Genomic DNA, 27,992 nt, shown 5'->3' with positions numbered 1-27,992 from the left:
TCACAAACAAGAGCTCATCATCTGACAAACAAGCAAAAAGGAATTTAAATATGCTGAATATTTAGTTTTTGACCTGTGGTAATGTTTACATTTGGCACACACTGGGATAACCTTTATAAAAGACAGCTTTGGTTTTATTACGGCTGCAGCCTCGATGCCTTGCAGTTGACGTTTTCAGTGATCTTAGATTTGTCATCTTCTGCAGGTACGTCACAATCTTCTATGCGCTGCGGTACCACAACATCATGACAGTGAGGAGAGCCGGCTGCATCATCGGAGGCATCTGGACCTTCTGCACAGGCTGTGGGATTGTCTTCATCATTTATTCTGAGACCACCCCTGTCGTCATCTGCCTGGTATCTATGTTCTTCGCCATGCTGCTCATCATGGCCTCCCTCTACAGCCACATGTTCATGTTGGCCCGCTCACACGTCAAGCGCATTGCCGCCCTGCCCGGCTACAACTCCATCCATCAGCGCGCCAGCATGAAGGGAGCCATCACTCTCACCATCCTGCTGGGGATCTTCATCGTCTGCTGGGCTCCCTTCTTCCTTCACCTCATTCTCATGATCTCCTGCCCCCGTAACCTGTACTGTGTGTGCTTCATGTCCCACTTCAACATGTACCTCATCCTCATCATGTGTAACGCAGTGATCGACCCGCTGATCTACGCCTTCAGGAGTCAGGAGATGAGGAAGACTTTCAAGGAGATCATCTGTTGTTACAGTCTGAGAAACGCCTGCACCAACATCTGTGCTCTGACCGGTAAGTACTGAGCAACAGGAAACCAACCACGCTACAGGAATGATGGATGGACTGAAGCCAACCTGAGACTGGAACAAAAATTATGTTCAACACTGAAATCCTGTATCTGCTGACCGTTTCGCTCCTTGCCAGACTATTACTGACAACGACCAATGAAATGCATCCTACTGGACTCAGACATATCTGCACAAAGAGGATAATTGTTGGGCTTCGTTATCCAAATAACCAGTTAGCAGCAGACAATCCTGCACACGAGGCCTGCGCTTCTCGCTGACGCTCTCTCACATTTCTCCTTTGACTCCTACTTTTTCCTGATCAGTGAGATTATTATATTTTCCTGACAGGATGTGACTGATGAGGAATGCGGGTGTTCCTGATTTTAATCATCTTTGCACATTTATTCTCCCCTCAGCCTTGCTCTGGAGCACTAATAAGCACACCCTCAGTAATTAGGACCCCACACATGAATGAGTATCAGAGGCAGTGAAGTCAGCAACAACTAAAGTTTTGAAAACAAGCCGTCAGAACTTCTCTATAGTTATTCTTATTTATACACAGTTTCACGCTGCTGCCTCTTGTTTCCTGGATGTGAACTATAGCTGAATAACTTCATGAATCAGAATCAGACCTCGGTTTTTAAAGCAGTTCAGATGGAATAACACATGCTGGGGATGGACAACATGCTTTGGTCGCCATCATTAGTATCTGAACTCCATCCAAGGTCAGTGTGTGAGATAAACAAAAATAGAAAGTCTGTCGCTTTGGTTGTTGTGATGGCGGTTTGCATAGACCTGGTAACCCACACCTTAAGCTCTTCTTCACTGACAGGATTAGTATCTTCCTCAAAAAATCTGCTGGATGAAAAACATGTTTTCGGCTCTCTGGTGGACCATCGATGTCATGCAATAACCAACGTAATGCACTTTTATTTAACGTGCTGCTATAAAAATACATACAAATAAATTATTGGATTTTAAAATTTGCATTAGCCAAAAAATGTGTAAAATGTATTAAACGTGGACTTATGACAACTGCAGCAGCCCTGACTAACAACGATCAAATATCAGAGACTAATAAATCCCCCAAAATACAATAAAAGGAACAAAGAAGAATTTCTGGGTGTCATCCTTTAAATCTGCAAGGTCTCCTTTGTAGAAGCAGGACTAAATCCCAACTCGTTTACTTCTCTGGTTATTCTTCAGCGTAACTAAAAGTTTACTTCCCCTCATGAATCTGTTTCACTGGAGCCTCGAGAATTATATTGTCAGCAGCGATAGTTATCCATGTCACAGGAAAAACTAAAAAGACTTCAGTTTTCTAATTTGGGCTCAATTTTCTACAGACTCTTGACTCGACCTCTTTGGCTGCACAGATTACAAGATTTCCATTTAGATGTGTTTAGTTATGGAACAGAAACCCAGGTGTGTGTGTGTGTGTGTGTGTGTGTGTGTGTGTGTGTGTGTGTGTGTGTGTGTGTGTGTGTGTGTGTGTGTGTGTGTGTGTGTGTGTACAGAGATAACAGCGTGAGCCAAGCGGCATCCTGATGAGTAGCTGTGTGGTTAATCAGCAGGTCCGTATTCAGATGATTAACACCAAAACAGTACATCAGAATAACGATGAGGAGGAGGAAAAAGGATGCACACAGCCTGACGGTCCTCACATTAAAATTCTCTTTAATAAAAACAGGATTATCAGCACTCTCAGCCCCAAAAGCACAGGATTCATGTGTGTGACGACACATCCCAACATCTTTCAGCATGGTTCTAGAATAGTCTAAGTCCAGTTTCACTGATGTGGTTTCTCCTCTTGCTGCAAACAGAATGAATCATTTTATCCACATCTGAGGCAGTCTGGAGTCCAGCCTCACGCATGCTGCACGTTAGCTTGTTATCTGGAAATGGAGAAAAGCTGGCTTTGAGCTGAACTGAACTTTTGAACAGCATCACTTGTAAACAGCCAGTTTCCTCACTTGTAAACAGCCAGTTTCCCTCCCTGTTGTGCCCTGCTCTTAGTGCTGCTCTTAGTGCTACAGTTACCAAGCAGCCCCCTCCAGTCTGCCAGCGCTATCCCCACAGATCTGAATGTGACGCTCCTCTCCTGCCTGATCTCTTCTCCATCTCCGCTAAGCTAAGATGCCATGAGGTTTCCGCTGAAATGTAAAACACTGAATGTAAAAATAGCATTGCAGCGCTCAGTGTGATTGTGTTCTGGTGCCTACCTCCCAACTGACAAGCTTGATCCAGTGCTGTAACAAAAGGCTTCAGCCATCTGCTGAAACACAACGGTTTACATCACTGCTGCGTTAGACACCAGTTTCTGTCAAGAAAACAGCACACCTTCCCCGAGCCCATCCGAGGCATTTTTTATTCATAACGGTGTCAAATGAAGAAGTGTATGTAAAGCTGGATGTAAACAGTGCTAAGATGTTGTTTTCCTCCGTTATGTGCTGTGCTCGTGTTATCCTTGCATCCTTTGAAATGTTTTACAAATCTTTTACGAACGCAGATCTAAGAACTGCTTCTGCAGAAACACTGTAGACCTGTTTGTGGTTGATTTATCTGAGTTAAAACAGTTTTCTGTACACATCTGTATGTTGGATGTATGAATTCAGTATTGTTTACTGATCACTCAGATGAAGCAGCTGAACTGACCGCTGCACCGAGGTTAACCCCGTGTTGTGGTTGCTAATTGCAAGCTCAAGCTCGTGCGCACATGCAGCGAGACGATTACCAGCTGGGGAGGACACATGACCTGGGGTCTAGTGACAGTGGACAAATGTGAATGCAAGATGAACTGATTGATGTCTGTGTTGCTTATGTGGCTTCAAATGAAATCTTCTATTTATGTATTTATGTATGAATAAAAGCAGAAGGTGAAACTAATATCCGTTTGAATGTCCAGATCCGTCTCATCGTAAACTGTTCCATATCGGGATGAAGAATCCTGGATTTAACCCAGTGCCGGAGGTTCTCTGGTCCCAAAAGGCCACGAACTAGCTTGGTGCCTCTTAAAACAAAGCTCCCCTGATGGTTTAAAGCTCGTTAGCTGCATGAGCGACCGAGTAAGAATCAGTCACATTTTGGTGTTTTTAGCACCAAGGTTGCCTCCCACTTCAACTAAAAAGGGGATGCAGTTGTTCCACTCCCTCCATTAGTCAGACTCCTTGTACCCAGGTGTTTTACACATTTACCTAAAAAATACAGGCTGTAGTCAGGATTAAGTGCATCTTCACTAAAGTGAATAAATAACATGAATGGAAACAAGACTTTCTTTAAAGGAATAGACCAGGGGCCTCGTTTATAAATCTGCTTACCCAGAAAACGAGGTCTAAAACTGCATAAGCGGCTTTCCATGCAAACTTTGTGATTTATAAAGAAAGATATGACAGAATAAGTGGCAAAAAAGCAAACTTTAGACCTGCTCGAAGTACATTTTGGAGACGGGACAGCTGGCAGCGTATAGCCGGTGAGATGGTAAAATGTTTCCATGCCTATGTCACATCCCAGAGCCTCGATTTCTGTCTTGGTTGTCATGGTTACCCATGAATCAGCAGCTTACGCATATGCAGGATATTCATAAAGTGATTTGAATTGACCATTCACACCATATATAGCAGGGAGTGGATGTGTAGGAGGCGGGGCGTAATCCACAAACACATCCAGAAACACCTGAGCACATTTGTTTGTTACAAATCAGTAAATGCATTTTGTCCTCACGGGCTCCCGTAGAAGGAAAGATGGCTAATATGTGGTAGCCCAGAGAGACCCGCTTCGATGTATTTTAGAACAAAATTTTCTGGTTATATGTTACGAAGCCGCCGATATTTTTCAACAACTGGGCATCATTTCATTCATGGAGATTTCCAGAGATTAACGGTAAAATCTACACACTGTCTCAGAGTTTTATAGTTTGCAAAAGAAAAAGGTGTTTTTGCTGAGCTTAAAGTAACAGCAAGCGGTTTCCTGATCTTCCCTTCCCTTACCCTACTGTTGTAAACAACCCCGCTGCAGCCTGCTGTAGCTAACGCTAACAAGCTAACAGTAACGTGAACAAACACTACTAAAATAAACCAAAAAGTAAAAAGATTCACATTGTTGGACAAAAATATTATTACTTACAAGTCCAGTAGCAACAAAGCCAGGTCACCATCAGTCTGTGATTTTGTTAGCCTCTTTTAGCTCCCTCAGATTAGCCTAGGCCGCACCAATGTTCCCTCAGGTTTTTCTCTTTGCTTCATCTCCAAAGACATTACTCTTACTTTTACTCCCAGGCTCCACCATGATGCCAGCAGAAAAAGGAATATTTTTTTCTTGTGCTTTTTATTGACAGTCGATAAACTGAATATGCTGACTGCTAGCATAACACGTGAAGAGAGCCATAGAGCACCTCCACCAAGCTGCAGCCTATGGTCAGCAGCCGAGTGGTGTCAGACATGAAACTGGTCAAGTTTATAACCCTTTAAAAACCATCACTGGCATCAATGTTAAAGCTCTAGCTTAAAGGTTTCAGTAAGGATTCAATGCAACGTTTTATAAATGAAGCCCCTGGTCCTTGAAAAGGGAGTTTCTGTGTACATGTTATGAACATTTGTCATCTTAACAGTTGTAGCTCTTTGATCCACCTCAGTATGCAGAAATAACGTAGTTTTGACCTAATTGATAAGCTCAAAGCTAAATATGGAAGGACCAATCAAACTGAGGTGGTTCTAAGAGCCATCTGCAGCAGGTGGGACACTGTTCCATAGAAACCCACCTAAAAAGCTACAATCAGTTCCTTATAAGCTTATGCTTCTGCCCGCGCCCATTCTTAGCATTGTGTAAGTTGTGTGTTTGCTTGTAAACCTGCAAATGTTTCTTTGTTATATTATATTGCACTATTGATTTTAATTTCTCATTAATTTCTCATTAAACTTCTCTCTCTATGAAAGAACACTACTGGCATTCTGAACAAAGCAGCATCTTCTTGAAGGTGTGTCGGAGCTCGACGCTGCGAAAGGCGTAGATGGCTGGGTCAATGAGGGCGTGGCTCATCATCAGCACCACGTGCAGCTGGAACAGGGATCTGTAACACTCGCAGTATGGGTTCATGGGGCACACTGTGATGATGATGAGGTGGAGGAAAAATGGTGCCCAACACACCACAAAGGCTCCAAACAGGATGGTGAGAGTCAGAGCCCCTCTCATGTTACTGCTCCACCTCTGCTGGCGCCGAGACCTTCCCCTGCTTCCGTCAGGAAGCGCTGCGATGCTCTTGGCATGAATGCGAGCCAGCATGAACATGTAGACATACAGGAAGCAGATGACTACCAAGGACACGATGAAGAAGACAACAAAGCAGATCATGATGAACTTGAAGTCAAAGAACTTGACCATGAGCACGGCCAGTACTCCACCCGATGTCCAGATGGCTCCTAAGATGACTCCAGCTCGCTTCATGGTCATGATGTTGTGGTAGCGCAGGGCATGGAAGATAGTGATGTAGCTAAAAGACAGGAAGCAGCTTTTGTCAAGTCAACCTTTATTTACAGAGCACATTTAAACGGCAACACCGTCACCCCAAAGAGCTACACAACAGTAATAGTAATAAAAAACAAATGAAAACTTCAAAGCCAAAAAAGCATTCTAAAATATTAAAACTACAGTCAACTAAAACAGAATACGTAGCACAAGTTAAAATAAAGCTAACAGTAAGAGAAACCTGCAGCCACTTCATTATTTGTAAAATGCGAGAGAATCCTAATGCGTTATCAGATGTACTTTGAAAGAAACCAGCATATGCAACAGAGCAGGAGATGAACCTGCAACCCTCTGAATATGAGGTGGACACCTAATGCTTCTGACACCAAAAGGAAATTAGTAGGTTTAAAGGTAGAGAATGCATAATATAGGACTAAACACTGATAGATGATTCGCTGTGGCGACACCTGAAAGGAGAAGCTGAAAACAAACAATTTCCACATTTCTGGCCCCGGGCAGAACGAAACAGAAAGAGCTTGTTTCTGCTTACGTACCGGTCCACAGCGATGGCCAGAAAGCTAAAGATGGAGCCTACAAACGACATGCAAAGCAGGGAGTCCATCACGTCATCCAGCTTGGTCTCAGAAGTTCCTCTCTTCTCCAGCTGACCCACGTCAGCTAGAACCATCATCAGATTCTCCCAGGTTTTGGTTAGGCTGGCAATGGTGTTGAAGGCAGCCAAGCTGCAGATGAAGCAGTACATGGGCGAGTGGAGGTTTCTGTTACCTATGACAGCCACCACAACCAGAAGGTTCTCAGCCAGGCTGACCGCTCCGATGACGAAGAAGACGGGAAAGGGGACCTTCACCTCAGGACAGTCTGTTCGGTTCATTGGGTCATTGTTTGTGGACAAGAGAGGGTCCTGTATAAAGTAATAAAAAACATGTTATCCCAGTCAATAAAGGACCAAAACATCAAAGACAACATGCTTAAAATGTTGAGGATTACTGGGTTTAAAGGCCCAGCAGCCTTGTCTTTAGGCTCAGGCAAAGGCCGATGAGAACATCTAACAGGTCTGCATTAAACACAGATTCAGCCAAATGAACTCAACTAATTTAATTTTAATTTTTTTTATTAGATATTTTGGTGAAGGAGGATAAAGAAAGAAAAAGTAGGCAGCGTGTTAGCGTTTTAAAACCTGCACAGACTTAGCATCACACAGCATCAGTGAGCTTTAACAGCCATCTACAATCTGAATGCTAAACAACAGCGTGGCCAAAGTGTTTCAGCTTCACGTCAAGTAAACAAAAACATGGTAGCTCAGGCTTGTGTATAGATTAGAGACGGTAAATACGCTGCTGTGTTCTGTCCCTACTACTGACTGCATCTACAGACCATTACTCTACATGTGGAGATAAATCAAACAAGACAAGCTCAAGGGTAAAGGCTGAAAACCATCTAACTGTTTTGGCTTTTAACAAAAATCAAAAGAAAACCAAAAATCGCTAAAGCTGATGAATACGCTCTCTAAAAAGGAAGTGAGGAGGGTTCGTCTAAATGTAACCCTGCTGATTGTGGAGGCAGAAGTCTTGTCTGACCAACACCCAGCTGGTTAGTAGCTGTCAGCTGACACAGTGGGGCTCCTTCGTCGGTGATTACTGGAGCGAAGGTCACATTTAAAGGAACTCACTCAGGTGGGTTCTTGCAGCTGCTCAGTATCATCATGTCTTTTTCTCACATCCTGTTTTTGATCAGAGGGAGATGTTTTTGGCTCCACTCAGTCTTTATCAGCCATGTGGCCAAATTTTCCTCTTCTCCACTGTACACCGGGCTCAATCAGATTTTCACTGCATCTGTTGTAGTCCGAGATTTTTATATCCCAGGGCTGACAGCTATCGTGTTATTGCCAAGGTGTTTCACAGGATATTACAGTGCTACCGATCGCTGTTCAGTAATCCGTTGTGTTTTCTCCTCTGTCTGTGCACGAATCTCTGCTTCACCTGTGGAAAAACAACAGAAATGTGTGTGTGTGTGTGTGTGTGTGTGTGTGTGTGTGTGTATGTGTGTGTGTGTGTGTGTGTGTGCGCGCGTGTGTGTGTGTGTGTGTGTGTGTGTGTGTGTGTGTGTGTGTGTGTGTGTGTGCCACCACTCATTTGCTGCTGACCATGTGGTAATTTGTTTCAACTGGTTATGAATCAAACAGATTTACCATGAGGATGTTTTATTTTCCCCAAACTGGGCAGAACGTGGTCCTCTGATTATCTTTACATTTCTAATCTCTCAGTAAAGAACACTTTAAGTGATTTATGACTTGATGCTAAATTATTGGGATGATGCTTAATTAAACATTTCCTATTTCAGAATAGAATGAAATGCTTCATTTGCCATTGCACAATGACATGCTGTTTTAAGCACAAGGAAACTTTAAGGCTGCTTCAAGGTGCTGCTGACCATTTAGGGAATGAAACAGCATAAATAAAAATTCAATAGAACAAACAGCTGGCTTCTGGGTGGAGTACTGTTGTTTGTAGGTTGCATTTGTGGATTGATTTAGCATATTAGTGCATTCACAGGCAGTGTTGTGCCTGAACGCCATTCATTGAATGATCGTTCGTGAATTTGTTGGTTTTTTTCGTGAATGTGAACTGAACTCGTTCGTATTTTGCCTAACGAACGTAAAAGTGTGTGCATTCATCCTGGAGTGCATGAACGGGTTTACGAACGCGTTCTTTCGCCATTCTAGCTCCAGATCTCCATGGAACAAATGAACCAGTATAGCTACTAGCTAACTTAGCTAACCCAAGAAACTAGGAAGGGCTCCTTGGACCGGGGTTTCCCACCCGCATGGCAGGCTGGCTCCCAGGCGAGACTGTAGTCATGCTGGTCTCCTGTGGAGATCCAATATGGACTGAGACTGTTAAATTACAAGCGGAGCCTCAGACCGCTGCGATCATAACCAGGTGCCGTGTGCTTTTACAACAGTTCTTTAGCTACCCCAAGGCTAACGGCGTTTTCCCAGCTGTTTTCAGCAAGAAAAATGCGGTAGAGCGACTCCAGAGTAAATGCACCTCCGGCCTGCTTGGTAACAAATTCATAACTAGGTAAGCTGACCGAGGATATTGGGCTTCGCTGGTCCACTGAAGTGAAAGATCCGCTTGTCCGCCGTTGTTGATGGTCCCTTCTCCAGGAGCCAGAGATCAGCGGGATGTTAGCTACATAGTAACCTGAAGCTAACAGGGTTTTTCCTAGTGTTTTCAGCAAGCAAAATACAGTTGAGCAACTTAAAGGTGAAGCAGCGTCAGCAAAAAGAGCTGCGGTGTTTCTGTGGTCTCCCGCAGAGATCCACAATTGACCAGCATGACGACAGCCTTGCTTCGTAGCTAGCTCCACTGCCCGGGAAACGGGAACAGCCAGCTGCCTGCTATTCTCAGGCAGGAGACTGGAGAAGCTGGGCACCGCTCAAGTTTTTTATCCAGCCAGCAGCCCCACTAACATGTTTGACCAAGCAGTTAAATGACACAGCATCCCCCATTCAACCAGCAAATAAAGTGTATAAAATAACGGTAGCTCACGCACCAGCTGACTTGTGTCTAAAAACAACACAACTTCTGCAGTTTCAGTATTTCTGGTTTGACGCAAACTTAAGCCGGTAAACACTGATGAGGAAATTTGTTCAAACTAAAGATGACAGTGAAAAATGCACATACGCCCCGTCTGAACCGCAGAGAAGCAAGCCATAGCTGAAAAAGCAGACTTTTCCTGGTATTACAGTACAAGAGACAACATCTGCTTTAGTTTGGGGCATGGGTGTTTAGTCTGGTCGCGCGTCTCGCAAGTTCTGAAGTAGGCTACATGTAGAAAAAATGCTTTATAATTAGTGATGGTAATTGCAGCATTAATGACACATTCTTTCAACTTGATATCTTGCAGATATCGCTTTATGGTTGAATCAATGAAGCTGGAAAGCCCTCACAAAGCTTCACGAATCCATTACTGAACAGAACCACGTTTTATGTCCATGGACTAAACCTCTGAATCACGCCTTTTTGTTTCCCCTTCTTCTTGTGGTTTTTATTAGTGGTTGGGTAACAACATAATTACCACCAACAAGTGGTAAGGAGTGCAAGTTATGAGTCTAACATCTCCCAGATAACAAATGAATGATGGAAAGACAGGCGGACGGACGGCTAGATAGATAGATAGATAGATAGATAGATAGATAGATAGATAGATAGATAGATAGATAGATGATAGATAGATAGATAGATAGATAGATAGATAGATAGATAGATAGATAGATAGATAGATAGATAGATAGATAGATAGATAGATAGATAGATAGATAGATAGATAGATAGATAGATAGATAGATAGATAGATAGATAGATAGATGATAGATAGATGGATAGATAGATAGATAGATAGATAGATAGATAGATAGATAGATAGATAGATAGATAGATAGATAGATAGATAGATAGATAGATAGATAGATAGATAGATAGATAGATAGATAGATAGATAGATAGATAGATGATAGATAGATAGATAGATAGATAGATAGATAGATAGATAGATAGATAGATAGATAGATAGATAGATAGATAGATAGATAGATAGATAGATAGATAGATGATAGATAGATAGATAGATAGATAGATAGATAGATAGATAGATAGATAGATAGATAGATAGATAGATAGATAGATAGATAGATAGATAGATAGATAGATAGATAGATAGATAGATAGATAGATAGATAGATAGATAGATAGATAGATAGATAGATAGATAATGCTTGCTATACTTGGTTGAAGTACAAAAATGGTACTGTACCATAATAGCACATTGGCAGTCACTTTTGATATGATTTAGCAGAAGTGCATTCCTGATAAAAGGAAACTGTGGCAAAGCGACTCTACATTTTAATGTTAGAAGCTGAAAAACATAAACTTAACCTGCTGGAACACCTCACAATGATTTAGAAGGTCGAACATAAGAGCCTCTGTAAGGGTTGAGTGTTTTGTATGCGAGGAGTACATCACTGAGGTAATACATGGATAAAAAGTTATTCAGCTTGAAAACAACAGGGTGAAAACCTACGACTCTCAGCATCACAAGCTTAAACAAAGTGAAAGCCTGAGCCAAATCAGTGACTAACATGTTTTTACAAACATAGTAGCAGTAGCTCAGGAGGTAGCGCGGGTAGTCCAGTAATCAGAGGGTTGCAGGTCCGATCCCGGCTCTGACCAGTGAATGCTGCAGTTGTGTCCTTGGGCAAGACACTTAACCCCCCTTGCCTGCTGGTGGTGGTCGGAGGTACCGGTGGCGCCTCTGTCAGTGTACCCCAGTGCAGTTATGGCTACATTGTAGCTCATTCCCACCAGTGTGTGAATGGGTGAATGACATATTATGAAGTGCCTTCGGGGGTTGTATGACCCTAAGAAGGCACTCTAAAAATACAGGCCAGGTACAGGTGCTTTCTGTGGCTGGAGCTCAAATGGCGCTTACACATTAGGGTCAGTGAGGATAGCATCAGCTAGGTCTCATTCAGTCAGTGTAGTGTTTACATGTAGTTTCTGTCATGACTCCCATCCTTCACCCTCCTCCACTTCCTCATTATACCTTCATTCAGCTCACCTGGTTCCTCTCACCAAGCTCCAGCCAAGCCCTGCTTTCCCCAGCAACCTGTCAGCTTCAATCAGCTCCATTCATTCCACCTGCTCCTGTAATCAGCCTCATCCCATTCACCTGCTTCCCCTGCTATAAAAGAACCAGCCATCCAGTCAACAGATGGCAGATTATTACAGCCTTGCCAGTAGTTCTCCAGCCATCCACCCTGCCTGATCTTTGCCTCTGGACCTTGTTTTTTGCCTGACCCCTGCCTTGCTCTCTGCCTGCCACTTTGACCTTAGCCTGCCTCTGAACCTGCCTCAGCCTTGCCCTCCAGGTACCTCTGCATTAAATAAAGACTTTTTAATATATTTTTACTGTGTTGGCGTCTTCACGGGTCTTCTGAACTCGGTTCATGACAGAATAATCTGGCCAAAAATCTGACCCAACGCTGACACAGCACTTGGAGTATTTTTTTTTCTTCTTTTTTTTCATCGTACCTGTCATGGAGGATCTCACGCTCCTGGAGTTTATGGAGCTAGAGAAGGAGCAGGAGTCACCGTTCTGGGGAACGCGGCTGGCCATCAGGCCAGAGCCACGCAGAGGCTCCACTCCTCTGTCCAGGCCTGCTGCAAACGTCTTGTGCAGCGGGTTCATGACCACGCCGCTCCAGCCTCAAACCCCTCCTGTCAGGTCACGACGGCGGCGGTCCCGGAGGTTTTCTGGAGCTGATAAGAGGGTTAATCCTTCTCCCGTGCTGGTGTCGGCGGGTTCCACGGACGGCACCTCATGTTCTGCTTCTGGACCGGTCCCGACGGAGGAGATTGTTCAGGGGATGACGCAGATGGTCGAGGAGGCTGTGTGGGAGGTCTTTGCCAAGCCAACCTGCCCCCACTTACGTCTGCGGGCGGCTGATAGGTTAAATGTCATCTTCTCCACCCATCCAGAGTTGATAGCGGTCCCAGCACTTGGTAATTACTACCTTTATGTCCGGAGGGTATATGGGTCTGCACTGAAGGATGTCGCCATGGAGGGTCTGACCTGCTGTGAGAGGTGGTCACCTTCCCCAGAACCCTCCAACGTGTCGCATCCTGCTCCGGCGGTGGTCCCGGTGGATGCATCGCATCCTGCTCCGGCGGTGGTCCTGGTGGACGCATCGCATCCTGCTCCGGCGGTGGTCCCGGTGGACGCATCGCATCCTGCTCCGGCGGTGGTCCCGGTGGACGCATCGCATCCTGCTCCGGCGGTGGTCCCGGTGGACGCATCGCATCCTGCTCTGGCGGTGGTCCTGGTGGACGCATCGCACCCTGCTCTGGCGGTGGTCTCTGAGGACGCATCGCACCCTGCTCTGGCGGTGGTCTCTGAGGACGCATCGCACCCTGCTCTGGCGGTGGTCCGGGAGGACGCATCGCACCCTGCTCTGGCGGTGGTCCGGGAGGACGCATCGCACCCTGCTCTGGCGGTGGTCCGGGAGGACGCATCGCACCCTGCTCTGGCGGTGGTCCGGGAGGACGCATCGCACCCTGCCCTGGCGGTGGTCTCGGAGGACGCATCGCACCCTGCCCTGGCGGTGGTCCGGGAGGACGCATCGCATCCTGCCCTGGCGGTGGTCCGGGAGGACGCATCGCATCCTGCCCTGGCAGTGGTCCGGGAGGACGCATCGCATCCTGCTCTGGCGGTGGTCCGGGAGGACGCATCGCATCCTGCTCTGGCGGTGGTCCGGGAGGACGCATCGCATCTTGCTTCGACGGATGAGGTCCAAGAGGCCCCAGCCCAGCCTGTCCAAGGTGCTCCGGCCCAGCCTGTCCAAGGGGCTCCGGCCCAGCCTGTCCAAGGGGCTCCGGTGAAACCTTTCCACGAGCCTCCAGTCCAAGGGTCGACACCTCCAGGCTCTGAAGAGGACCTCTCCTGCCCCTGCTCTGAAGAGGACCTCTCCTGCCCCTGCTCTGAAGAGGACCCCTCCTGCTCTGAAGAGGACCCCTCCTGCTCTGAAGAGGACCCCTCCTGTTCTGAAGAGGACCCCTCCTGCTCTCAAGTTCCCCAGTCTCAAGTTCCCCAGTCTCAAGTTCCCCAGTCTCAAGTTCCCCAGTCTCAAGTCCCAGAGTCTGTGTCCCCTCAAGTCCCAGAGTCTGTGTCCCCTCGTAGTCTTAGTCGTGGTCCAGTTTCCCCTCGTAGTCTTAGTCGTGGTCCAGTTTCCCCTCGTAGTCTTAGTCGTGGTCCAGTGTCCCCTCGTAGTCTTAGTCGTGGTCCAGTGTCCCCTCGTAGTCTTAGTCGTGGTCCAGTGTCCCCTCGTAGTCTTAGTCGTGGTCCAGTGTCCCCTCGTAGTCTTAGTCTTAGTCTTGGTCCAGTGTCCTCTGTCACCACACTCCCACGGTCCCGGCTCCTGGTTCCCCGTCGCCGCCCCCCCAGACTCCCACGCTCCCGGCTCCTGGTTCCCCGTCGCCGGCCCCCCAGACTCCCACGGTCCCGGCTCCTGGTTCCCCGTCGCCGGCCCCCCAGACTCCCACTGTCTCAGCTCCTGGTTCCCCGTCGCCGGCCCCCCAGACCCTTCCGGCCCTCCTTCCTGGTCCCCCTCCTCCCGCCCTGCTCTGGCCCTCCTTCCTGGTCCCTCTCCTCCCACCCTGCTCTGGTTTCCTGTGGGCGTCTGGTATCCGCCCTTGAGGGGGGGGGGGGGGGGGGTTCTGTCATGACTCCCATCCTTCACCCTCCTCCACTTCCTCATTATACCTTCATTCAGCTCACCTGGTTCCTCTCACCAAGCTCCAGCCAAGCCCTGCTTTCCCCAGCAACCTGTCAGCTTCAATCAGCTCCATTCATTCCACCTGCTCCTGTAATCAGCCTCATCCCATTCACCTGCTTCCCCTGCTATAAAAGAACCAGCCATCCAGTCAACAGATGGCAGATTATTACAGCCTTGCCAGTAGTTCTCCAGCCATCCACCCTGCCTGATCTTTGCCTCTGGACCTTGTTTTTTGCCTGACCCCTGCCTTGCTCTCTGCCTGCCACTTTGACCTTAGCCTGCCTCTGAACCTGCCTCAGCCTTGCCCTCCAGGTACCTCTGCATTAAATAAAGACTTTTTAATATATTTTTACTGTGTTGGCGTCTTCACGGGTCTTCTGAACTCGGTTCATGACAGTTTCGAAGGAATTCTCAGAATGTGGAAATCTTTGAACACATGGGTGACATTTAAGACATGCAAGAAACTCTGCGTGTTCTCATTAAGATAAACAAAAGGTGAGAAACTGGGTCATCCTGGAGGGGCTCGGAGTAGACCCGCTGCTCCTCCACAGTGAGAGGAGCCAGTTGAGGTGGCTTGGACATCTGATTAGGATGCCCCCTGGAAGCCTCCCTAGTGAGGTTTTCCGGGCACGTGCAACTTGTTATTGTTGTTGTCAGCCTCAAGGGCAATATGCCGATTATCACTTGTAAGTCGCTTTGGACAAAAGCGTCTGCTAAATACATAAACACAAACTGGGAGGAGACCTAAAGGGAGACCCAGGACACGCTGGAGGGACTATGTCTCTCGGCTGGTCAGGGAGTGCCTTGGGATTCCCCCAGAAGAGCTGGCCCAAGTAGCTGGGGAGAGGTAAGTCTGGCCGTTTCGGATTAGGCTGCTGCCCCTATGACCTGACTCTGGATAAACGGCTGAAAATGGATGGATGGATAAGTTAACTTCTACTTCTTGGAATAAATTGTTACCTAAAGTGTTTTGTTGCTGCTTTTTTAGACTATCTTATTTTTAGATGTTATCTACCGTTCTGACGCTATTAGGTTGTTTTAGGCAGACACACCAAACCAGAGCAGCCTTTCCAGCTTTTCCTTCTACAGGATGTTCAGTCAAGATAAAAGAAATCTCATCCAGATTCTGATCTTCATTAAAACCTGTTAGAGTCAACATTGTTTAAACCATTATTGGATTTCAATCAAACTCTTCATTAGATTAACCTAGTAACCATATTCAAGATGGCTGCCACTTTGCCAAACACAACAATAGCTCCACAACTCAGTCAGTTTGGCAGATATGGAGCTAATTTGTGACGTTCTGAAAATCATTCACCCACATATACTGAGCTCAAACAGATCAGACCAAATTGTGCTGTTTTGAAGATGTGACTAAAACAGCTGTAACTCTCCCCATAGATCAGGGGTGTCAAACTCAAACTCACAAGGGGCCGAAATGAAAGTCTGGGACGGAGTCGAGGGCCAAACTTAATATTTTTTGAAAAAGTGACGGCAAATTTGCACATTTTCTTTATCAACATATATGCAATTTTGAACCATTAAATTTGGAAACAAACTTATTTCTGCATTAACACTGAATGTGGAATAACCAAATTACACACGAGCAAGTCAGTTTTAAATAAAAGGCATCAGTGGTATTCATTACTTGTGGTATAATCAGCATTTTTAAAATCTATTCAGGATTTATGTTTTCTTGTTTATTCATTTTTCTTATTTTTTATTCTCCTTTTTTTCTCCTGTAATACGTGTCATCGCTGCTGTGACGTCTAGCTTTCCCCACTGAGGAACAATAAAGGGATTTTCTATTCTATTCATCTATCTGCAGCCTTTCCACTTCCTGTTTACTGTAGGTTAAATCTTTGCTCACGTGCCAACAACAAAATAAAAATATCATTTTATCTTAAATGAAAATGCAACATCTCACCTGTTAACTTTCATGTTTTGGAGCAGAAAAAGAGCATAAAACCAACATATTTAAAGCTCAGTTTGTTCCACCGGTTTACTGTGATGCTCACCTGTTCCAGCCAGATACCTGCATCATGGGGTTGATCTGAGCTGAGGAGGAGACTCCTGTTGTTTTGTTCATCTTCATCATAATAATGACAACATTAGATGACAACAGGTGCTCACATAGGTTTGTGCTGATGAACATGTCTGAGCAGCTTGACCACGTTGTTGTGTGTAGGGGAGGAAACGACGATTGCAGCCACAGAGCTGGTTTGAGCGTGTCGCTGTTCGCTGGAGTTATATCAGCTCTGTCTGGACGTTAGTTGGAAACTTTCTCTTTCAGTTGTGAACACATGACTGAGCGGCTAGAATCTCCGTTTCTGGGCTTCAACGTCAGAAAATAGCTGAGTGAACTTGGCGCTGAGAGGAGTGTTTGTCCGAGACAGCGGAGCTGCAGAGACCAGCAGCAGGCGCTGAAAAACACAAAGGAGGGGGCTTCGTCGGCTCCGCGCTGACGCCGCAAAGCATCATGGGAGTTGAAGTCTTTGCGGTAAAATCGGCCAGCGGACCAGTTTTAATATATTTTTGATATTTATCTCGCGGGCCACATAAAAATGCTCCGCGGGCCAGATGCGGCCCGCGGGCCTTGACTCTGACATATGTGCCATAGATGATCTTAACCTCCAACATATACATTTATGTTTTAGCATATATGGTGGTTCCTTTGTGCTAAAATCAAACATAAAACTAACTTACTGAATGAAAACATGTAATTCTGGTGTCAAGGGCTTATGTGAGTCATCTGGTACGTGGTGAAGAGAAATGTTGGCTGCATAAAGGTTTATGAACCAGAATCTTTGGTTCCATTTTTGGTTCTTTTTTAAACACAGATAAGGTTTATCTTTACCTTGCTGATGGTTTCGTTTGCGGCTGCAAACATCTTCAGAGCTGACACCGATGGTGGCGTCACTTCCTACTCCGTTTATCCGCGGGCAGCAGAGGACGTTGTCGGCCTAAACGGAGTAGGAATTGACGCCACCATCGGCGTCAGCTCTGAAGATGTTTGCAGCCGCAAATGAAACCGTCAGCAAGGTAAAGAGAAACCTTATCTGTGTTTAAAAAACAACCAAAAATGGAATTAGAAGACAAACACAGCAAGAACGTACAAAAAATGTTTACAGAATCTTTGGTTTTGATCTAGCTTTACTGTCTTGTTAGAACCATTTTTTATTTCTAGTAAAGAAGGCGGCTCAAATATTTGTTGACAGCAGCTATACTTACAGCTCATGACCTTTCCTGAAAACCCACTTCAAGGAGTCATCGTTTCTCATCAGCTAAGTACTGATCCTCATTCGTCTAAAGCAGCTGTTCCAGTGTGAACCACCTGTACATGGTGTGTGTGTGTGTGTGTGTGTGTACGTGTGTGTCAGTCAATATTCATTAACTTAAGGTCAGATAAAGCTTGGAGGGATCTCATCGATTAGGCAGACCTGAGGAGAACTTGTTTTCGCCCTTCGGTTTGAAACCTTTTCATTTCAGTGATCTCAAGTGTGAGCACTTGTGAACGTGTGGGCACATTTCACACCACGCAGTATGTATATGTGGTCTGGGATGATTATGCTACTTAGATTTCTTCTCTGCTAAAACCCTGTGCCTTTATGTGCTGCTATAATAGGCTCTATAAGCCAAAAGAGCTTTAAAAGGTCTTCATGATTGTTGATAATATCTGAGTCATAATCGGCTTCCATGATCACACCAGAGGTGTAGGAAGAGTTCAGGGTTCTGCGTACGCTCAGGATCAGCAGCAATTTCCTCTGTTTCTTTACATAGTTGGTTTGATGCTCCAGGGACACGATTGTTTTAAAACAATCCAGACAGATCAAGAAAACTCACATAAAACCAGCCCCTTGAAAGGACTACATTGTGCACCTTCATCATCGTTGTTGAACCTTCAAATGGTTGTTTTAGTTTAGACTTTAGTCCCCTATCCATTTGTGCAGCTTCAAACGGGCTCCAGGATTATAGACTCCAGGATTATTAGTGCTTTACGCTCTCTCTCTCTCACACACACACACACACACACACACCCACGCACGCACGCACACACACACACACACGCACACACGCACACACACACGCACACACACTCTCTCACACACACACACACACGCACACACGCACACACACTCACACACACACACACACACACACACACACACACACACACACACACACACACACACACACATGTATTGCAGATAGAAAGTAGCAGGGTTCTGCTCTGCTAAGAACAACTGAAAGCTACGCAGAAACATTGTAAAGTTGTGCAATAATTCATCAGCAGACAAAGAAGGTCTGTGGAGCAACATCATGCTTCAGGGCCTAGAACGTGTGCTGTGGTGTAAAACTAGTATCACAGCATGTAAGAGTTTTCTGTAGACGTCATACACAATTGATACCAAGGTTTTGAATGTTGGTTGTATTACTTTGTGACAAATTGCAAACATTCACATTTTCTAAGTTTATGTTGGAGTCAGGTAAATTTTGGGAGAAATATCAGTGAGAGGGACATGACTGAGATCTTTTGTGACTAAAGAACATCCAGGTAATTTATGTGAGACCAGTTCAGTGTGACAACAAATAACAAGAGAATTACTATTCACACCAGTGTTCCCGACACTACAGCCCACAACCACCCACACACTCTGGACGTTTTGTTCTGTTTGTAGCACAGCTGAGAAAACATCTCTTTTGTTGTGAAACCCTCTTTTAAATTAGCATCAGTCAGTATTAAGTACGATGGCCCACAAGGTTCTGTTCTTGGTTCTGTTCTATTTGTGCTTTTTTTCGCCTACTTTTTACCATTGTTTTAAATAATTTAGTGGACTTTTTCTATCACTGCTGCACTGATGAGATTAAGCTTTGAGTTACTTGTAATATTTGTTAAATCGCCAAATAAATGAAGGTGTGCGTGGACTCTGTTGAATCCTGGGTTCTTCCAAACTTTCTATAGACAGAAATTCCCAACCATGTCCCGAATCACCAGCCTCTTGGGTTCACGTGCCTCCTTTGATTTATAATTTGGGTGTAAGTTTGACGGTAATCTGTCATTTGACACATATTTTGTTTGTTCTGGCGTTTTCTAGTTGAGCCAGTCGTTAAACGATGCTGCTATGTGGTCTCTAAGCAACAGCTCCTCGTTCAGACAAAAGGAAGCTCTGCTTAAAAATCTCCTTCTATGATCAAGATTCAGGAGTGGCCCGATTGATGACTGAAAATGATCACACACACCCCACCCACCCCAGAAGCCCAGCTCTGATGTCTAGATTATGTGGACTCATTGGATGCCTTCAAGAGACGGCTGAAGACATTTCATTAGACTCTTATCCTTTCTGTTGTAATGATGTGTTTCTAAGTGTGTTGGTTTTTAAATGTCATCTATATTTTATCTCTGAGTTTTCATTTGACTTGAAGCAGCCTGAGGCGTATATTTTACAGACATTCAATAAATAAAGTGTGTTTACATATGTGAACATGAATCATCAGCTCCAAACCCGACTCTCACTTGGACACAGGTCTTTTCAGCAGCAATTAGACGTCCAGTAGCCAACAACACATGCACCAACATCTGGACATTTCTGTCTCATGCACAGCTGCTTCTGAATGACTTAGATGTTTGTAGGAATTGGTGTGTCATAAACAAACAAGAAGCCACATTAAGCTCACCTTCATCAATAAAAAATGAGTAAAATATCCTTTTTTCTTCCTTTTCTTTCCTTGTCCACTTCCAGCTGCAACAACTCATCCGTCTCCTCAGCACTAACCATCCTCCTGCCTTATTATCATTTCTACATTTATTCCTCTGCATTACCTTGCTGCTTAGGGTGAGTCTTGTATAATGTGCCAGAGATCAAACGAATGGCCTAACGGGGCAGGCGTGGTGTTACACAGGTGGGTGGAAGTTGCACAAGGTTCAGATTCATCTGCAGCATGAGATCATAACCTGACTTTAGCTGTTATATAATGTTTTGAAACGGAAAGGTTGGAAAGGCTGTGGCATTCTGGGACTTTTGCTGCCAGTTCCTTGAAAGTTTATCTTGATGCTTAGAACATTTGAACAAATCCCGTATTTTAATGGAAAATATTGAGTTCTTAACAAAGTGTGCACAAGACCACTTCAATCAGCCAGAGGCGCCCATAGCGGGAGCAGCGATGGTAATGCACGGGGGCTTTAAATCTACTTACAGTCACAGCCTTTCCATCTCTGCTTCAATATTCTCATAAATAACGGAGCTAAATGGTTCCTCTTTGCTTTTTACTCGACATGTTGCTTCTCAGAAGTAGCCCTGACTGATTTGTTCTCCTTCAGGTCAGCCAACGTTAGAAATCCCGATCTGAACATTGTACCGTGGAGCTGCTAAAAGTCAGATTCTCTCAAAGCTGTCTGCTTACAACAGGTCTCCTGTTTCTGCAGCCATGAGACACGTTTCGTGTTCGTGTCGAGTTTCTATAAAGAGCGTGAATGCAAAAACTCCGATAAAATAAAGGAAAGAGCTCAAGCCTTACTTGTTCGTTGTTCTGCTGGCTGTAGATGAAAAAGTCTTTTTGAAAATGGTTTGTAATTTTTTGTCATTACTTTTAAGAACGTGTGAATGAGAGGCTGTAAATGGGCCCACGCTCAGCGGGGTTTTATAGAGGACGTCTGGATGAGTGGACGCTGTTATTTCAGCCTTGAAAGGCTGCCTCACCAAGGCAGCACTCGTGTTATTTTGTTCATTCTTTGTTTTTGTTTTTCCAACAGTCGCCATTTATGATGCTCACAAGGACAGTCAGCGAGTCTCTCAGCCCACTCCGTCTTCAGTTTGTCTGGTTAGAGCCAGTTTTGTCATTGATGAGCACAAATTCATGCTGCAGAAAAACCTTTCATTCTGGTCAGATTCTGGGTAATGATGTGTTTTACTCAGCCAGCAGGGTGGGGAAAACAGTTCAGCTCAAGTCTGAAGTTACCATGACCTCCTCAACACAGCCGAATGCAGAAATCAATGCATGTATGAGTCGGTGTCAGCAGGTTAAAAACCATCGACCTGGAAGAAAGAAGAAAAAACAACAAAACAAACAAGAAGCAGTTACTTTTATTCTCATGCAGTCATTTAGTTTTTGAGTTTTCACAGTTATGATGAAATTAGTCATTTGCTTATTTTCTTGGAGCTCTTTGAGTTTATGGATTAGTTTAAGTTTAATGAGTTTCCTGTGACACGGTTTCGAGTTTTCCCTGTAGATTATATTGTTTAACTTTCATTCCAGCGTGACTGATCCGGACTTGTCTGACTCCAGATGGACACTAAAACTAAACGGGACACCATGCGTGCTTTGTGGACTAACGTTAGAGGCAGCAGAAAACTGATATTTCTGGGCTGGAATGGATAGATTTATTGCTTCTGCATGTTTTATTGTCAATTGATAAAAATGGACAAATCAGTTAACAATTTCTGTACTTGACTGCAATGAATATCTCACTAGATTGACTTGATGTAACTAATTTTCCACCTAAGACTTGGGCTTATCATGCTGGAGGTACTTGCTGTTTGCTGTCGTTTGTTAGAAAACGTTTCAGAATCCCTGATTTTGTCAACAGTAATTCAGAACTAATGACACTTGCAAGCTAACAACACCTGAAACTTTCTAAGCAGGAAGTGTGAAATCCTCATTAGAAACTGGTTTGATGTTTAGAGAAGTGGAAAATTTAAAATATGTGCTCCCCCTCTCCACTCACACAGTGTGGCACTCAAACTTTTTAATGCCTTTTAAATGCCTCTAATTAGTCAGGAGTTTTTATTTTATTATTATTTTATTTAACCTTCATTTATCCAGATGAGTGGATTGAGAACTCATTCACAACGACGGTGAGCTGACCAAGAGGCAGCAGCAACAGACACGTAGTTAGCTTTACACCAAAGAACAACAGGTAAGATAAAAACATGCAAGATAAAAATCAGATAAACAGTTAGACATGAAGACAAAGGACTGTTCTCATATATAATATGTACAAGCAATCAGAACACAATAAAACAGTCTTTAATACTCAGAAGCAGGAACATTGATCAGAAACTGTTGATCAACATGAATTACTGAAGGTAGATAACGGAATGTAGGTAGTGAGCTTCAGTGGTTTCTGCAGCTCATTCCAGTCATAGGGAGCAGCAAACTGGAATGAGGAGTGGCCAAAGGAGGTGCAAGCTTTGGGAATAACCGTAGAGAATAAGTTACTGGAACGTTGTTATGGAAAAATTTATGTTTATTAGTTCTTGATCATGGACTCAACCAGCTGGATGTAAAATGTACTGCTCTATGCCTCTCTGCATCCTCTCACACACACACACACACACACACACACACACACACACACACACACACACACACACACACACACACACACACACACACACACACACACACACACACACATTCTTGTATTCATACACACACTGACTCTCCTTCTCTCACACAAGTACCTCACTCCTCCTTTCTTATCTTCCACTCTATAAATAAAGTCTGTGAACAGATGTTCGAGGCATTTGCTTCAGCATCTTGCCACAGTTATAACTGTTTGACTTGTCTGCTCATTGTCTCCTTCTCTCTTCACTATAGGTAATGGGTTATTGATAAAATCCATGAGAAACGTAAACAGTGCTGGTTGTTGGAAGTGATGAGTAATGAGAGAAGATATGACGGTTCTACCGATGATGGTTTTGTATATGAACTGATACCGATGTAACATCCTGCAGGAGTGGAGTGATGGCCAGTTAACGAGTGAGTACAGATCACAATGATGAGTAGTTAAAGGGGCACCAGTGGTCAAATGGGTTGCTGAGTTATAAATGCCATCGAGTTTTTGGGAAGCATAAATGATGTCACCGTAATCTTAAATGGAAGGATTGTCATTTTGAATAAGGTTTGCTTTGCAGAATGAGTAAAGGATGACCTGTTGCTATAGAAACCCAATTCTAGACTTGACTTTAGAAAGTAATGAATTAATGTGAATGTCACAGTAAAGTGTGCTGTCAAGCCAGATACCGACAAGCTGTAGTTCTGTACCATCCAGAGAAACAACACTAGGGTGGAAAGTTGATTGTGGTAAGTAATGGTTGAAGATCATGAGCTTTGTTTTACTTGTGTTTAAATGAAGATGAAGGTTGGAGAAGACATGTTGAAGATCATTAAAATGTTGCTGTAAAGAGGACAAAGCAGCATGCGAGGAAGAACTGCATGTATATAATATGGTGTCGTCTGCATATAAATGGCCTGTAAATGGCCTGTATTTGAAATAGTGCCTTTTAGAGTCCTGGAACCCCCCAAGGTGCTATACAACACAATCAGTCATTCACCCATTCACACACATTCACACACTGGGTGAGCTATGATGTAGCCACAGCCTCCCTGGGGCGCACTGACAGAGGCGAGGCTGCCAAGCACTGGTGCCACCTGTCCCTCCGACCACCACCAGCTGGCAACGTGGGTTAAGTGTCTTGCCCAAGGACACAACGACAGCAACAGACTGAGACTGAACCTGCAACCTTCCAATTACGGGGTGAGCACTTAACTCCTGTGCCACCGTGGCCATGTATATGAGAACTGTCAACAGCATGAACATTGTTATTAATAAAGATTTTGAATAAGGTTTGGCCCAGTATCGACCCTTGAGGAATACCCAAAGATAGAAGTAGAGGAGCAGATTGGTAACCCTCTGTTCTCACTGGCGCACGACCTATATAACTTCTGAACCATACCACGGATGCCTGAGAAAGTCCTGTGTGTTTGAGCCTGCTAAGTAAGATGTTATGGTCTACAGAGTCAAAGGCTTCAGCCAAGTCCACAAACACAGCTACACAACATTCCTTATAGTCAATGGCACATATGAAGTAATTTAACACTTGAAGGCAAGGCAAGGCAGCTTTATTTCTAGAGCATATTTCAAAGAAAGAGGCAATTAAATGTGCTTTACAGTTATCAGAACATGATCTGAAAACAACATAAAAACAAAAAATAAAATACACACAAATAGAATTACAGTTTGGAACTAAAGGAGAAGACCAAGTTACAGCGCAGGTTGCAGTGGAGATGACGCAGCATAAGAAACGATGCTTTTAAAAGGCTGATGAGTACATTAGGGTTTTAGTTTTGTTTTAAACAACACTAGGGTTGGGGCAGATGTCAAGGGAGGGTTGGGGCAGATGTCAAGGGGAAGCTGATTCCATATGTGAGCAGCATAGTTGCTAAATGCATCTCCACCATGTTTGGTTCTGACCCGAGGTTCTACCAGCTGACCTCAGAGCCCTATTGGGTGTATATACAGGGATGAGATCGGACATGTATTTTGGTCCCATGCCATTGAGTGATTTATAATCTAGTAGGAGCACTTTGAAATCTATTCTGTAGTTCATTGGTAGCCAGTGTAGGGATCTAAGAACAGGAGTGATGTGCTCTGTTCTCTAAGTTCTTGTTAAGACTCTAGCAGCAGCATTCTGAACAAGCAGCAGTTGCTTCACAGCTTTTTGGAACGGCCAGTTAGGAGACCATTGCAGTAGTCCAGCCGACTAGAAATAAAAGCATGAATGCTTTTCTCCAAGTCTGGTCTGGACATGAGACCACTGACTCTTGATATTTGATGAAGGTGATAAAACACTGATTTAGTTATGGCTTTAATATGTCCAGAGAAGCTCAGGTCGGAGTGTTGCAGAGACACATCCATGGCCAGGAGTGCATGAATATTATTCATATTTATCAAAAACAGGATGAGAAGAAGGACATGTGGGAGAAGACCGGAAGGGCAAAGTCTCAGCTCAGGTCTGGACAGAACTGGAAGTTCTCCACAGTTCACCGTCCTGTGCTGTTGTAGAGCAGCTGATACACCTCGTGGAGTTTTGTTATTGAAGAACCAGAAAAAGATGGAATGTGGTATCAAAGACTTTTGAACACTCTCTTGCATGTAAAAAGGTGGATTTTTTTTTTACAATAACACAGATTATTACAACCCAATACGGCAAAGGTAGGACTGAGTTAATGCTTTTAACTTTATGAAATTAGCTTTGTTTGTTGTTATGCTGTATTTGCATTTAATGGTGAATATTAAGCACATTATTGGAACAATTTTGCTGTTATTGGTCTGTCGGGTGACATAAGAATGGTGATTTGGCGCTTCCTGGTGGTGATATGTGAATAGTGCATCTGAAATAAGCCCAGTCCTCCCAAACGCACATTTCAGACTTAATTGCTAGAATTACGAGCGATGAGGCTATTTTTAATACATTCATAATGTGAGCACTTTTCTAATCTGTGTTTCTCCTGAAAACCTTTTGTTTTTCACTAGAAAAATGACGAAATAATGATGAAATATTTACGTTTTTGACACATTTTATTTAAATACCTTGAAGTCTAATGTTTAGTGAGTATTTTTATATAATTTATTTCTGCCTGCTTGAACCATTTTGCTGTTGGTTTAAAAACCCAGGAATGTAACTCGAAATTACAAATATTTTAAAGATTAAATTTTTTTTTTCAAATAAACTGGGATTTCTTTTATTTATCTGCTCATAAACCATCATTTTGTAAGGAAGCAAATGGATAAGAAACGTGTTGATAATACATATTTATTAAAAAAACCTTGTTATTCATATGCACCTTCCCATTACAGGTTATGCAAATCTTGGCTGGCATGCTCTTTTCCGCACACTTTTGAAAATCCAACTTTCTTCCAAACTCACTGGCAACCTGGACACTTTTAGAGCTCTGTGGGGGATGGGACAGGTTCTCTGTCTGGTAGAGGAGGAGGAGGAGGAGGAGGAGGAGGAGGAGGAGGAGGAGGAGGGGGTTCCTTCAGGATCACCTTTTAAACTGTTGGTTTTCATATGTTCTGGTTTCAGAGGGTTTAAGCCAAAATGCATGATCTCTATGTCTGTAAAGATGATTGTTGATCTGTAAAACAAATAGATTATTCCTCTATCTTTCTCTCTCTCTTCCCTCTTTCTCTCTCTTTCTCTTTCTCTCTCTTTCTCTTTCTCTCTCTCTCTCTCTCTCTCTCTCTCTCTCTCCCCCCTCTCTTCCCTCTATTCCCTCTCTCTCATTCCCCTCTCTCTCTGTCTCTCAGCATGATTTAAAGTAAACTTTGACGGGTTTTGTCTTCTTTGCCGTGGAGGTTTTGCTACAGCAGCTGTACACACACAGAACAAACTCAAAGCATTTTCAGTTTATTCATTTTATTATTAGTTGTTTTATTAATTAATTCATTGTTCATCAGTTGTTTACACATATCGACCAAGCAGGAAAACAGTCAACACTTTTCCTATCCAAAACAAATATTTGTTTAGTTGAAACAAGAATTTCCCCAAATTCGCGAAGCTCTTTAGGATTGCTGTAGAAATGCATTCAGCATCAAAACATCCTGATGTCACATTTCCACATTAAACACCTGCTCTCCCTCGAAGAGCATCCAGAAGGTTTGGACCAATTTTGTACGTTTCTCTAGCTTTATAGTGTGCAGATGCGTAGATCTCATAAATTTGGTTGTTGTTTGTGCTATATTTCACCAGAACTCTGTCCATGTTGCTGTCCGGATCTTTGGGGTTGTAATACTTCCTGACTTCTTCTGGCAGGTCCCTTGCATGAGGAGAGTGCAGGTTTCCGATGGTGTAGTAGCCAAACTGACCTTTGTCCTCAATCACCGGAAGCAAGTGGTCGGGCCCTCGGTTCTGAAAAAAGTGAAATCCATATTCTCCTTTTGTGGGATGGCACAGAGCCCTCATGTTGTTGTCCAGGCAGTTCTGGACGTACCACACCAGAAGCTTGAGGCCGTGGCGTGGTGGGGGTGTACCAAAGCTGCACCTCTGCAGCTCTGCTTCTGAATCCAGAGTTGTCAGAGCTGAAGTCAGGATCAGCGACAGCAGCAGCGTGGCATGAAACAAGAGGTTCTCCTTCTTCATCTGAGCCATCTGTGAAAATCAACACGGGAAATGATGAATAAACCACGAGAGGTAAACTACTTCGCTGTATCTAAACGACTCACCTCTGAACAGGAATGCTGTTTGAACAGAAGATGTTTGCTGCTCACTTAGTTATGTTAAATATATGGAGAAGTTGCTCGTGTGGTTTCAGCATGAGGGTGCAATGTTTGTGCTTCCTCTTTCTGATGAAAAAGAAAATGCTTCTGCGGCTGCAGTGTTTGATGTAGTGCAGGTGTCCAGATGCAGATGCTTTCGGTTTCAAATATCCTCACCTCAGATTCAGATTTATTTATTGTCCTTCTTGTTAAAACATGGAGACCATTTCACTTAGCCTAACCCAGATAAACAATCTGAAGCCATAAATGCCAAAAATCAGACTAGTAGCATGGGCAGGACGCAGCTCACAGCTTCAGTGAATAAACTGTTCCTCAGGTTTGTTCTCTGGGCTCTGCGACTGCTCATTCTTGAGCC

General features: G+C 44.1%; 3 protein-coding genes across 4 annotated transcripts in view; 1 reads left to right on the top strand and 2 right to left on the bottom strand.

Annotated features, from left to right (window-relative positions):
• The window catches only part of mc5ra (melanocortin 5a receptor), a 29,792-nt gene extending 28,874 nt beyond the window's left edge, over positions 1 to 918 (top strand). For both annotated transcript variants that reach the window (XM_015949227.3, XM_070550843.1), the window contains one exon: positions 206 to 918. In XM_015949227.3, coding sequence (XP_015804713.1) covers positions 206 to 776 — 571 coding nt within the window. In that variant the 3' untranslated portion in view covers positions 777 to 918. The remainder of the gene's footprint in view (positions 1 to 205) is intronic.
• A 4,552-nt stretch (positions 919 to 5,470) lies between these two features.
• Positions 5,471 to 7,141, bottom strand: mc2r (melanocortin 2 receptor). The gene is given in 3 exon segments (XM_015949226.2): positions 5,471 to 5,481; positions 5,696 to 6,246; positions 6,776 to 7,141. Coding segments are annotated over 3 exon segments (900 nt in total). The 5' UTR covers positions 7,114 to 7,141.
• A 19,624-nt stretch (positions 7,142 to 26,765) lies between these two features.
• Positions 26,766 to 27,698, bottom strand: LOC129163335 (uncharacterized). The gene is made up of 2 exons (XM_054740478.2): positions 27,584 to 27,698; positions 26,766 to 27,509 (listed from the first exon to the last, which is right to left on the bottom strand). The coding sequence occupies exon 2, from the start codon at positions 27,507 to 27,509 to the stop codon at positions 26,982 to 26,984; it is 528 nt and encodes a 175-aa protein (XP_054596453.1). The 5' UTR covers positions 27,584 to 27,698; the 3' UTR covers positions 26,766 to 26,981.
• Positions 27,699 to 27,992: the final 294 nt, after the last annotated feature.

Source organism: Nothobranchius furzeri, chromosome 5 (genome assembly GCF_043380555.1).
Source record: "Nothobranchius furzeri strain GRZ-AD chromosome 5, NfurGRZ-RIMD1, whole genome shotgun sequence".
Lineage (NCBI taxonomy): Eukaryota > Metazoa > Chordata > Actinopteri > Cyprinodontiformes > Nothobranchiidae > Nothobranchius > Nothobranchius furzeri.
The sequence above is the reverse complement of the archived record's forward strand: the minus strand, read 5'-3'. Positions and strand labels throughout refer to the sequence as shown.

Excerpts from the sequence above, each read along its gene's own strand:
- LOC129163335 (XM_054740478.2), bottom strand. The coding sequence starts at position 27,509 with ATGGCTCAGATGAAGAAGGAGAACCTCTTGTTTCATGCCACGCTGCTG.